At 39.3% G+C, this 13227-nt stretch overlaps 1 protein-coding gene across 2 annotated transcripts in view; it reads right to left on the minus strand.

The window, feature by feature from the left end:
- Nucleotides 1-2580: 2580 nt before the first annotated feature.
- Nucleotides 2581-13227, minus strand: part of chd3 (chromodomain helicase DNA binding protein 3) — a 76645-nt gene continuing 65998 nt past the window's right edge. For both annotated transcript variants that reach the window (XM_079585611.1, XM_079585610.1), the window contains exon 40: nt 2581-5428. In XM_079585611.1, coding sequence (XP_079441737.1) covers nt 5325-5428 — 104 coding nt within the window. In that variant the 3' untranslated portion in view covers nt 2581-5324. The remainder of the gene's footprint in view (nt 5429-13227) is intronic.

A 13227-nucleotide genomic window follows, 5' to 3' on the forward strand; every position in this document is an offset into this window, starting at 1 on the left:
AGAAATGTATGAAACCACTGCTGACTCGAATCTGTCAATGTCTACCTGACCTACCGCTCCTTAAGCCTTTTGTAAATCTTGTCAATGCTGTTAATTAAATCTGAAATTGAAGTTACAGCCGCCGTTCGAAATGCACTTTGCCTCAAATGGGTTTCCCAATAACGCAATCGGCTTCCTCTTTCCTATTTCCTGAACCCTCGTGCGGACCCCTGCGAACCTTCTCATTTCCACTTGCTTCTGGACTCTCACTTCCTGTATCGTAATCTGCAGCAAATAGTTGAAAACCATCTGAGGAAAAAACATGTGCTTATTCCCCCGCTGAGCCCCGTTCCTTCCCCCTTGCCTACTTTCTGTTTGGGTTCACTCCTCGAACAAAATTCACTTTTGGCTAGTGGCAAGTTTTCTGCTTTTAAAACATCCAAGATAAACCTGACCGAGTCGAGATGAAGTACAGTCAGATTTTGCAAGAGTAAACGTGTGAATTTAAGGTGACGGAGGCGGTTTGAAAACACAAGGTGCTTCTTTGTTTTCATGGCCATATTTTTTTAAGAGCATCTGAAAACAATAATAGTTCACTTATTTTACCTGTAAATCAGGTTGAAGATAAGAGGTTCAGGATGTAATCTCTGGCCAATCTCAAGGCCAAAAGACCTGTAAGACTGTTCAAGAAGTTACATTGCAAGATGGGAGGAGAGTATTTAAATGAGTCATTTAAGGTGATTTACTAAGGTTTGCGCTAGTCAATTTACTGGTATTTGCGCCATTATTTAATGGCCAAAAAAAGCATGCCTTAAAGGAACACGCCGACTTTTTGGGACTTTAGCTTATTCCCCGTATCCCCCAGAGTTAGATAAGTCCACATACCCTTTTCAACTCCGTGCGTGCCGTAACTCTGTCTGACGCACCCACCGCTAGCCTAGCTTAGCACAAAGACTGGAGGTAAACGGCTCCGGCTAGCATACTGCTCCCAATAAGTGACATTTGTATAGTCACAGCCTGTACAAATAACAAGGTCACATGAGACACAGCCATCTTGTATACGGTTAGAAGATGGCTGTGTCTCATGTGACCTTGTTATTTGTACACGCTGTGACTAAACAAATCACAACATGTAAATAGGAAAATGTTGGCGTTATTTTGTCACTTATTGGGAGCAGTATGCTAGCCGGAGCCGTTTACCTCCAGTCTTTGTGCTAAGCTAGGCTAGTGGTGGGTGCGTCAGACAGAGTTACGGCACGCACAGAGATGAAAAGGGTATGTATGGACTTATCTAACACTGGGGGATACGGGGAATAAGCTAAAGTCCCAAAAAGTCAACGTGTTCCTTTAAACTAGACACTAAATTGCGCTGCTCTTGCTAGATTGTGTTGGTCATTATGGAAATGATTTGCTGTCTGTGTTATTTAATTTGCACATTGTCAGTAGATCCGCGCAGAACTTTACACTCCCATCGGCACTTTTAGAGGATGAGCTCTCATGCTTTGCCCTGAAGGGTAAATCTAGCCCCAAATGACACTTTAAATGGCATGTTTTATTTCAAAGTTTACCAGTAAAGTCTGACAGTACCAAATGCTAAAAGATGGATAACAAATGCTCTTTTTTGTGTCTATCATCTAACTATAAAAGGCTCCAGACAAAAAAAAAACTACAAAAACCCCCGCAACCTAGAGTAATCATCGCAGTAACGGTTCCTGGTTCATTTCAAATTAGACATGAGCAAAACATGACTCGTGGATCTGTGAGGGGTCAGTTATGAATTCAGTAACGGCTCTGAACCGTAAGTGCATTTGAAATGTTCCTTTAAAGCTTTTTGAGTGACTGAAAAAGAACCGGTTCATATAACCGGTTCATTTGTTCGTGAATCGGACATCACGTTTGCTTTTAGAAAACACTGGCGAGCATTTTAACAAGCTGATTTCTGTCGAAACTGCATATGGACGCCACAAAACATTCCCGACTGGATTTTAAATTGCTGTTAGTTTTGTTTAGTCACAGTCTGGAGGTGTAACGGTATACAGAAGTCACGGCTCAGTATACGGACCTCTGTTTTGGGGTCACGGTTCGATGCGAGTTCGGTACATGTCCTCCCTCTTTTCCAGGACACACATATTTCACTACTAGACTGTAGTAGTTACACGACACAAATCGTCACAATGCCAAATGATTTTGTCTCATTATAAAAGCGGAAACAACTTAAAATACTCCATAATTTATGGTAAAAAATTATTCGTAACTCAGCATATAGGCTACTAGCAGGCTCTTGCGCGCCATCTGAACTCTTTGGGTTGGTGCGTAGTCTCTTCTTCTGCTCTTTTTCCTGTTAGCAAACAGTATTGCATTGCCACACACGCCCCCTTCTGGACTGGAGTGTGATCGCTTGTGGCTGACTGTATTCGTCATCTGACTGTATGCACCGAAACGTGACGTCCGTACCGTGACGGTTCAGGATGAATAAATGTACTGTTACATTACTAACAGACATATATCATTAAACTGATCAAATTCTCCCAACCTTGTGTCCTCTCTTTTGATAACAAGCACAGCAAACCAGAAATTGTTCATTTGAATTTTTCTTTTATTACAAACTAAACAAAACAAAAGAGAGAAAGATGCATTATTAACATGTTCCGTTCGGTGTGCCGAATGTTGATCACAACAATGCCACTGACTGTCTGGAATCACAACGTACACAGTAACGCTTAGCTGGAAACAAACAAAACGCAAGAAAAAAATCATGAAAAGACAGAAATCAAAAAATGGACAGAAAGTGCTTGATTTGACACAACTCTCCCAAATAATACCAAGCACTGAAATGAAGGACATTTCAGAACTGTGCTGGGGACTGAGGCAAATAAATTAACATTTCAACTCGTGATCTCTCAGAGCTGAGGCCTAGATATAGGGATATACAGAGTTCACATCTGCTGATTAACCCTTTACAGTTGCATTCCCATTTAAGGCGATTACATTACAAGGCTTTGCATTTGTAGGAGCCAAAGGTCATAAAGAAACACTGCGGAAGGAATTTCATTTGCTGATTTGAATATATGCATTCATATGTTTTCAATTTCATGGTTACACGTGATCCACTGCATACAGGTTATTTGTTGCCAAGCCCCGAATCTAGATACAAGCGATGTCCGTTAGATAGCAATGATATCAATCGTTACGAAGTCCGCTCAACCTCCTCATGGAATATTATTACAAGAGGTCCGCTATAGAGAAATGTCATGGACCAAACATACAATGCATCAATGTTTCGACTGTATTTTTTAATTTTTTATTATTATTTTCATTTGGTAGAAGCTTCGCAATCGTAACATCAAGGACAACATCAAGAGCAACAACAATAATCTTAGTTGTAATAACGAGAATTAAAAACAATGAAACCGAGTTTAAATACGCAAACAATATCAAAGAGCTCATAAAAACAAGTAGAAACGTGAATAAAGGATGGGCGTGAGATGTGAGTGGTGTGTTTGAATGAAAGAAAGTGAGGGTGAAGTGACGGGGGCGTGACAGAGAAAGTGCAGGACCGCCAGACGTGCTTCAGTAACATTATTAGAGAGGTATGAAGATGAATCCTCTTCACCTCACTGTAACACAAGATTAAGGGTCAATACTTAAAAAGGCAGGGAACTCTACATATCAATGCTTGATGTCCCAATATAAGGCTAAATAACTTCATGACAAACATGTCTTTTAATCCCAAGACAATACTGTTTCAATCGGACATAATACATTACTTCCTTACTGTCGTGGTTGGTTATAAACTTTACCTCGTGGTTTTCTTTCCTCTGAAAGATGCCGAAAATTGGCCAGGGTACTGCTAATCATTTTTTTTCAGTCTTATCAAAAAAACAAAACAAAAACAACTGTATATCCTCCCAAGTCAAATCATCATTATGCTTAAACCCCCATGTCCTTAAAGGCATAGTTACCCCCAAATGAAATTTCTGAACTAATTTCTGTTCCAAATCTGTTTGACTCTTTTGTAACAAAATATAGTCTGATATATTTTTTGACCATACAATGAAAGTCAATGGGGTCCAAAGTTGTTTTGGAACTCACTGACTTTCATTGTATGTACAAAAAACATCTTTTGAGTTCTGTGGGGGAAAAAAAAAGTTAAACCGGTTTGGGATGTAAATGATGACTTGATTAAAATTTTGGGGTCAACAATCCCTTTCTGACATTAAAATTAAAGTGCCCCTATTATGCTATCATTAAGGTTCTCAGTTTTTTTCCCTACAATATTGATATATGATTTACATGCATCCAAGGTCAAAAAACACTTTCATTTTTCTTATAATATACATTGCACATCACCTCATTTTCTCACAGTGTCTGAAACGGTTCGTTTGAAGATTCAGTCTCTAAACCCCTCATTTCTCATCAAAGTGCAGCAAAGTGGAGAACAGCGTCTTCTCGACATGAACAACAAGAACCAAACTCTTCCAGTCTGAGCCACAACTAGTGTTTGAGGGTCAAAGTAGACGTTGTTCACGGACAGCCAATGAACACCATAGACTGGCATTATGCAAATGTGTTTAATTGTTACGTAGGTTTGTATCGGGAAGTGAGACTGGATTTGCTGACGACTCGTTTCAACAGTTCAGAATCGATTCTTTCTTTTAGGAGACAATAAGTTTATTTGTCGTGCACTTTGATCTTTAAAACTTTGCAGATCTTTTACATTCATTAACAGTGATATTACACACTGCATTAAAAGTAATATTCGAAAAGGCATAATAGGGGCACTAAAGATTGCTTTAAGTTTATGGTTCATGGCGCTTCAAAACTGTCCCACTAGCTTACGATGAGGGTTTTCTTGAAAGACTGCACTATGCTAGAGTAGGCACCGCTCAACGCACAGGCATTAGTCTTGACTAAACCGTGAATTGTGAGAGACGCATGCTGTCGGAAAGACGAATCACAGCGGGTGATGTGAAGCTATCCCACATACGTACAGCTTCATGTCTGTGTTGAGGGGCGATGGCGAGATCGCGGGACTTCGGATGAACGTGCGAGGCTGATTTGAGACAGATAGCTATGAGAGGAAAGGAAATCAAATGTTTGCGTGTGTATATGCGCACATATGTATTCGGGAGGAAATAACCAAAGAGTTGCTGAATTCAGAGTAGCTGTAACTCGAGGTGTCGTGAAAGTGCTGCTGTGATACTGAGGGTAGTCTGTTCATTCGTCAAACTGCATGTGTGCATGTGTGTGTTCAGGAATAGTCGTGTTTACGTTTGCATGCAGACGTCCTTTGACTGAGTCAGTGTGTGTGTGTGTGTGTGTGTGTGGTTAGAGAGGTGCTGAATTCAGTCGTCGATGCAGATCACCTCCCCGCTGCGTTGTTCCCGCCGTGCCATCAGAAACTCGACCTCCCTCTCTTTCTTCACCGACATGGGGGGTCCGTTCAACACTGTAGGGAAGCAAGCAAACATACATACAGGAAGAGAAGTTAATGATCTGTACAATCATTTGCTTTTTTTGTTGAAATCAAGACAACGAAAGTTAAACATGACCTTCCAATCTTTATTATAATTATTACTGAATTTTCCATTTCTTTCCGGCCCTGACTTCTCCTTTCCATCTCATTGGGTTTCATTCACTAACCGTGAATATGCACATACTTGAGTGGAAAAAGCATGTGAATGTTTTTACACAGAAATCATGATTCATCCACAAGCTTCTACTTAATATTTTTCTTTCTAAACTTAGGATAAAAGTTGTTCCTGAATTTTAAATTCAGCAACAAGTCATGATGATCACTGCTGCCATTGCTGAGTATTCACGCTCATCCCAAGCATGTTACCGGTACTATGCAGGATATTAGACTGAACAAACTTACAGTGTGTGTACATGATGGGCTTGTACACAATTATAAGTCAATTTGCCTTTTCTAACATTCAGTTTAGAAAGCAGAGATCAGACTTGATGAAGAGGACCGATGGCTCACTCATTACCAGACGGGAACTAGAAACCTTTTGAATTTCAATAGTTTTAAATGCTAAGACTGAATTTATGTATCACAACATTATAACAAAGTAAGAAAAACGTTCATTAATTTTTATCATAATGTATAAATACAGTCTAAAAAATGCTGGGTTGTTTCAACCCAAATTTGGGTCAAATATGGACAAACCCAACCGTCGGGTTAACATTTTTAATTAAAAATGTTTTACCCAACGGCTGGGTTTGTCCATATTTGACCCAAATTTGGGTTGAAACAACCCAGCAATTTTTAGAGTGTATTACATAGAGTTGGCATGAAATAAAACCCAACCCAATCTTTTTTTATTATTATCTTATAAATCTTATTGTGAGTGATTTATCCATATTTACAAAATTTATATTTTTATAAATCAGAACAAAAAACAACAGCGATAGACTTCTCTCGGGCGACGTATTCCGGAATTCTCCACTGATTTAGTCTTAAAGTGCCCATATTATACTATTTTAAAGATTGCTACAACAGGTCTACATACATCAAAGGTAAAAACACATACATTTTCTTAGAAATATACATTGCACATCACCTAATTTCTCAGAGAGCCTGAAACGGTTCGTTCGAAGATTCAGTCTCTCCAAACCCCTCCTTTCCGAGAGCTACTCTGCTCTGATTGGTCAGAAGGTCCAGTCTGTTGTGATTGGTCGACCATACAGCGTGTGTCGGAAACGAAACGCTCATTACCATATCTGAATTTCAGCTTCAGATCTTCCTCAGCACTTGATACACAGTGATGCGAAGAGCAATGTTTTTTTTCTGTTGCTTTTTTCTGTATCAATAAATGCAAAGTGGATTCTCAGCGTCTTCTCGACAAGAACAACACGAACCAAACTCTTCCAGTCTCATCAACAACTACAGTGTTTGAGAGTCAAAGTAGACGTTGTTCACGGGCAGCCAATGAAGACCTTAGACTGGCATTATGCAAATGAGTCACATTGTTACGTAGGTTTGTAACAGGAAGTGAGAATTACTGACGACTCGTTTCAACAGTTCAGAATCAATTATTATTCAGAGACAATAACTTTATTTGTCGTGCACTTTGATCTTTAAAACTTTGCAGACCTTTTACATTCACAAACAGCGATATTACACACTGCATGAAATGTAATATTCGAAAAAGCATAATAGAGGCACTTTAAAACCCGCCCCACAATCAATTGCAAGCTCGCATTAACTTTTGTGTGCATCTCAAAATCCAATGAACAACCAAGTCCCGCCCAGCTTTTTTTATTTTTTGATAAATCATTTATCTCAGATTGATGTCATAATACATAAGAGATGATCTGTCGCTACGTCCATTTCATCAGGACTTTAACAGTGTCGTTTAATTATAAGTGTTTTTAAAGATTAACAAAGAAGCCTGAGAGATGCTGGAAAAGGTCATTTAAATATAAAAATGGGGCAAACGAACGCGCACAAGAATAATATATTATAAAATCGATAAAAACGACTAATATGGTAACACCATATTGTACATAAAACAAACAAAACATAAAACCACGTTGTGCTTCATTGTGGTCATCCTTTAATGGGTAAACTTGCATACAGTCAGAGTATACTATATACCATACATAATCATAATAATACAAAACCTCATCTTGTATAAAGAGATATATAAGAGGACAACAGTACTGAGCATTTTAGTTCACCACACACAAGCACATAGTGAGTGTATAGTGTTTGAAATACTTTAGCTTCATTTGCTGTACTTGTAGATTTTACTTTTTTTTTTAGCAAACTCACAGTACGACAGACATGATTGCTGCCATTCTTCAAGTCACGTATAAAACACAAACACTGTCTAACCTTCCGGCCGGGAACATCCTGAAGTCTGAAACTCGTTCTAGTGAAGGAACACATGAAGTGACTACAATTTTTGAATGAGTGTAAAGTTGAGGTCACATTTACCGGTGCTCTGTGAAATTTAATGGTGTGAAATCCAGTCATTTCAATAGGAAATCACGCGATCGGGAGTTTCACGTGAAGGAGAAAAAGTTGCCCATGCAGATTTTGCTCATGTTCAGGTTGGTCACAAGAATCTGCTGTATTGAACTATTCTATAAACTATTCTATTCTATTCTATTCTATTCTATTCTATTCTATTCTATTCTATTCTATTCTTTTCTATTCTATTCTATTCTATTCCATTCCATTCCATTCCATTCCATACCATTCCATTCCATTCCATTCAATTCTATTCTATTCTATTCTATTCCATTCCATTCTATTCTATTCTAACATGTAGTAAATGAGGTTATAGCATTTAATACCTTTGGTTTGAAGAATTAACCCCCACACCACCACAAACCACAGGCTACATTCAAATAACTCCCGGTGCAATATCAACACTAATATTTTGCTACATTACTCTTGCGGAAGAACACACACCTTACAGACGCCGCATCTTTATCTCAAGACATTTGCCAAAGTGGAAATGTCATCTCCTGGTTGCACAACATCCCGACAGACGTGAGCGAGCACCCGGGGTACCTGTTTCGTCTCAGGCCTAAACATGCAGCGCTGAGGAGCAGTTGCAAGATCTTCAAAAGGAACGATCCCTCTTGGCTTGCGTTCCTCAAAATTACACAACCAAAGTTTTTCCAAGGACAATAACACCAGAGTCGTTTGTTGTGCTACAGGTTTTGGCTGAGATTAACGTTCTTGAGTGTGCAAGAAAAAAAAAAGAAATGTGTGCACTGGAACAGGCTAATAGTAACGCTTGAGTTCAATTATCTGATTAAGACTGGCACCGTTTCGTAAACATGCAATAGGAGAGGAGGAATGCATGGCCTTCAGATGGGAACGCGTCTGGAAAGAGCTCGGAATGCGCTGAGGCTCCTTTACAAGAGGGGGAAATGCTGAGCTAGAAACCTGCCGAGTGACTCTCGTATCTCTGAGCGCTGTACTGCGAACTCCTGCAGCGTGAGCCAAGGAAAATAATCCATTACTCAGATTCAGATCTCGGAGTGACTTGACTCTCTGCTTCTACAATCAACAACCTTGGAATTATCTGGCTCTCTCTCTCTCTCTCTTTCAGACTACTTTTACTCAGACTGTCTCTCTCTCTCTCTCTCTCTCTCTCTCTCAGACTACTTTTACTCAGACTGTCTCTCTCTCTCTCTCTCTCTCTCTCAGACTACTTTTACTCAGACTGTCTCTCTCTCTCTCTCTCTCTCTCAGACTACTTTTACTCAGACTGTCTCTCTCTCTCTTTCAGACTACTTTTACTCAGACTGTCTCTCTCTCTCTCTCTCTCTCTCTCTCTCTCAGACTACTTTTACTCAGACTGTCTCTCTCTCTCTCTCTCTCTCTCTCAGACTACTTTTACTCAGACTCTCTCTCTCTCTCTCTCTCTCTCTCTCAGACTACTTTTACTCAGACTGTCTCTCTCTCTCTCTCTCTTTCAGACTACTTTTACTCAGACTGTCTCTCTCTCTCTCTCTCTCTCTCTCTCTTTCAGACTACTTTTACTCAGACTGTCTCTCTCTCTCTCTCTCTCTTTCAGACTACTTTTACTCAGACTGTCTCTCTCTCTCTTTCAGACTACTTTTACTCAGACTGTCTCTCTCTCTCTCTTTTTCAGACTACTTTTACTCAGACTGTCTCTCTCTCTCTCTCTCTTTCAGACTACTTTTACTCAGACTGTCTCTCTCTCTCTTTCAGACTACTTTTACTCAGACTGTCTCTCTCTCTCTCTTTTTCAGACTACTTTTACTCAGACTGTCTCTCTCTCTCTCTCTTTCAGACTACTTTTACTCAGACTGTCTCTCTCTCTCTTTCAGACTACTTTTACTCAGACTGTCTCTCTCTCTCTCTCTCTCTCTCTCTCTTTCAGACTACTTTTACTCAGACTGTCTCTCTCTCTCTCAGACTGTCTCTCTCTCTCTCAGACTACTTTTACTCAGACTGTCTCTCTCAGACTGTCTCTCTCTCTCTCTCAGACTGTCTCTCTCTCTCTCAGACTACTTTTACTCAGTCTCTCTCTCTCAGACTGTCTCTCTCTGTTTCAGACTGTCTCTCTCTCTCTCAGACTGTCTCTCTCTCAGACTGTCTCTCTCTGTTTCAGACTGTCTCTCTCTCAGACTCTCTCTCTCTCTTTCAGTCTCTCTCTCTCAGACTGTCTCTCTCTGTTTCAGACTGTCTCTCTCTCTCTCAGACTGTCTCTCTCTCAGACTGTCTCTCTCTCTCTCAGACTGTCTCTCTCTCTCTCAGACTGTCTCTCTCTCTTTCAGTCTCTCTCTCTCAGACTCTCTCTCTCTCTTTCAGTCTCTCTCTCTCAGACTGTCTCTCTCTGTTTCAGACTGTCTTTCTCTCAGACTGTCTCTCTCTCAAACCACTTCTTTTACTCAGACTGTCTCTCTCTTCCAAAATGTCTCTGTTTCGGTCCCAGATTGTCTCTTTCGGACTGATTCGTTCTCTGTCTGCATTTACACTGCAGGTCTTGATGCCCAATTCCGATTTGCTGACTATATCCAATTTTTTTTGACGACCCGCTTACATAATCTTTAAAAAGTGACCCGTATCCGATATTTGCATTTACACTATACACTGCCGAAACAACCCAGTGTAGACGTTCTGACCCGGAAAATTAAGTAAAACAGCGCGATATGTCAAGTAATAAAAATAACATTCTGATTAATTTCGGGTGGATATGATAAATCATTATTAACGAAAATATTACCTACATTCAAGGGTTTCAAGGGAGTAAAGATTTAAGAAAATGAAATTCTGTCAAATAAATTTTGTTTTAAAGAAATGTTCATTTAAAAGCAGCGCTCGCAGTTTATTATACCAGAGATGGTATAAGTCCCCTTTTTAATGACGTACGACTCGCATTTACTGGGGAATATCCGATTTGTCTGCTTACATGGCACACGCAAATGCACGCAGGCTATCCAATTCATATCCGATTTATTTCCACATATGAGTGAGGCCTGAAACCGATCTGAGGATATCGTAATCCATGTGCTTTTTTTCTTCTTACACGTTCGCGGTCATATCCGATCCGTGCCACATGAGAGGAAGAAATCGGAATTGGGTCACTTGAACCATGCAGTGTAAATGGGGCCTAAGATTCACTTCATGCTCTGAAATTTAGATTTTAAATGCATTTAATCATTTAATTGAAATCCTATATACACAGGTAAAAAATGTTTTTAATCGAGCAGTAACTAATGAAATATAATTATGAGATGACATTTACAGGAAAACTAAAATTATATTAACATATTTCTAGAGTGCCATTGAAAAGTTGGGGGTCTAAGATTTATTTTTTGAAAGAAATTAATACTTTTATTCAGCAAGGATGAATTAAATTGATCAAATGTGCCAGTAAAGACATTTATGTTATGAAATGTTTTGTTCTTTTGAACTTTCTATTAATCAAAGAATCATAAATAAAATCTATCATGGTTTCCACAAAAAAACTTTAAGCAGCACAACTGTTTTGAACATTGATAATAATCATAAAGCAACTGTTTCTTGAGCAGCAAATCATCATATTAGAGTGATTTCTGGAGGATCATGTGACACTGAAGACTGGAGTGATGATACAATCAAATTCAATTTTGCATGACAGGAATAAATTACATTTTCAAATATATGCAAATAGAAAACAGTTATTTAATTTGTATTAATATTTTTACAATATTTATCTTTTTACTGTAAATGTAATCAAATAAATGAAGCTTTAATTCAAAACCATAAAAAAAAACCTGTAGGCCTATGTCTGGGAATGTTTGTTTTCCTGTAAACAAACAGGTCATTTTTTTAATTAACATTTAGATATTTTTTATATTGTTATTTGTACTGCCTATAATGTTTAATAAAGCCCTCCTTTATGCATATATATATATATATATATATATATATATATATATATATATATATATATATATATATATATATATATATATATATATATAATATGCATAAAGGATATATATATATATTTGGCTTTTTCATCCAAATGAATCAAAGAAATAATTGTCACCGTTAAATTGTTATTCCTACTCAGATCCTCTGTTTCTCTGTCTTCATTTTAAACATCTCTCTCGGTCGGTATGCCACTTTCTCTGACCAAACATTATCTGAGGGCACCAAGTTTTGCTCCTGCACACCAGCCATGCCTCACGTCTCAGTCTCTCTATTTGTCGGTACACCAGAAAAACATGCAGAGATGGCAGCTGGCCTCAGTGACCCGGCCTATCCAAACAACCAGCACACTCACACAATATATCACTCACACAGAAGAGCCTTCTGTATCTCCACTCGTACAGCATCAAGCCCGACCCAACGCAACCATATGCACAATTAGCTTCAGTCCAGTGATAATACATGACCATGCACACACACACACACACACACACACACACACACACACACACGCAAGCATACCGCTACAATAAAACGTGGTGGAAAATAAAGAGCTACTTAAGTGGCTCTCAAGTGTGTGTGCTTGCGCACACGTGGGTGTGTTTGTGCATTTTTGCAGAATGCAGGGAGTTCTCATACAACAGTCATGTACTGTATAAATGTCCTGCTGGGGATTGAGTCTGGCTCTAGCACGACGCAGGAATTTGGTCGGGCAGGTTGAGTCGTGTGGACTTCTGACCCAGGATCAGCACGCTCCTTCAATAAGGTAGCTTGAGAAAACTATAAAACTGATCTCAGATCAGGTGCAAAGATACTTCTTCTCTGCGTCAGCCCTCTGGACGGGATGCAAAAGATGAAGAGTCGGTCTTCATATATACGGAGCAGATTCGTGCCACTGTAGCGTTTCACAGTCCTGGTTTAGGAACGCAGAGAGTCCGTGGCTGGAGAATATTTGAGAGATTCGCAGTTTCCAGAAAAAAAAAGATAGTTCCATAAGTTCCTCCGTTCCAAAACAGTTTTGATTGGGTCAGGGGTTTTAATGACAGAAAACAAACTTGTGGTATTTTGAATCCTTCACTTCTGACATTGTGAGAGGCTGCATGGGTGCATGTGTGTGAGAGAGAGAGAGAGAGAAGGAGAGTGGATAAATGATAAAAGAAAGAGAGATACTGTATAAAGAGATGCAGAGAAATAGTGATTTGTGGCTGAATTAGGGAGGGAAGGTTTCGGGCACTTAAACGAGCACTCTCGCTCCTTCGGCCAAATGAAAAATGAATCTGCTGGGACTTCTCTCGGACCGACAGATGAAAGGAAGAGAACGGAGGGGGCAAGGGGAG

The sequence above is a fragment of the Phoxinus phoxinus genome (assembly GCF_949152265.1).
Source record: "Phoxinus phoxinus genome assembly, chromosome: 2".
Taxonomy (NCBI): Eukaryota; Metazoa; Chordata; class Actinopteri; order Cypriniformes; family Leuciscidae; genus Phoxinus; species Phoxinus phoxinus.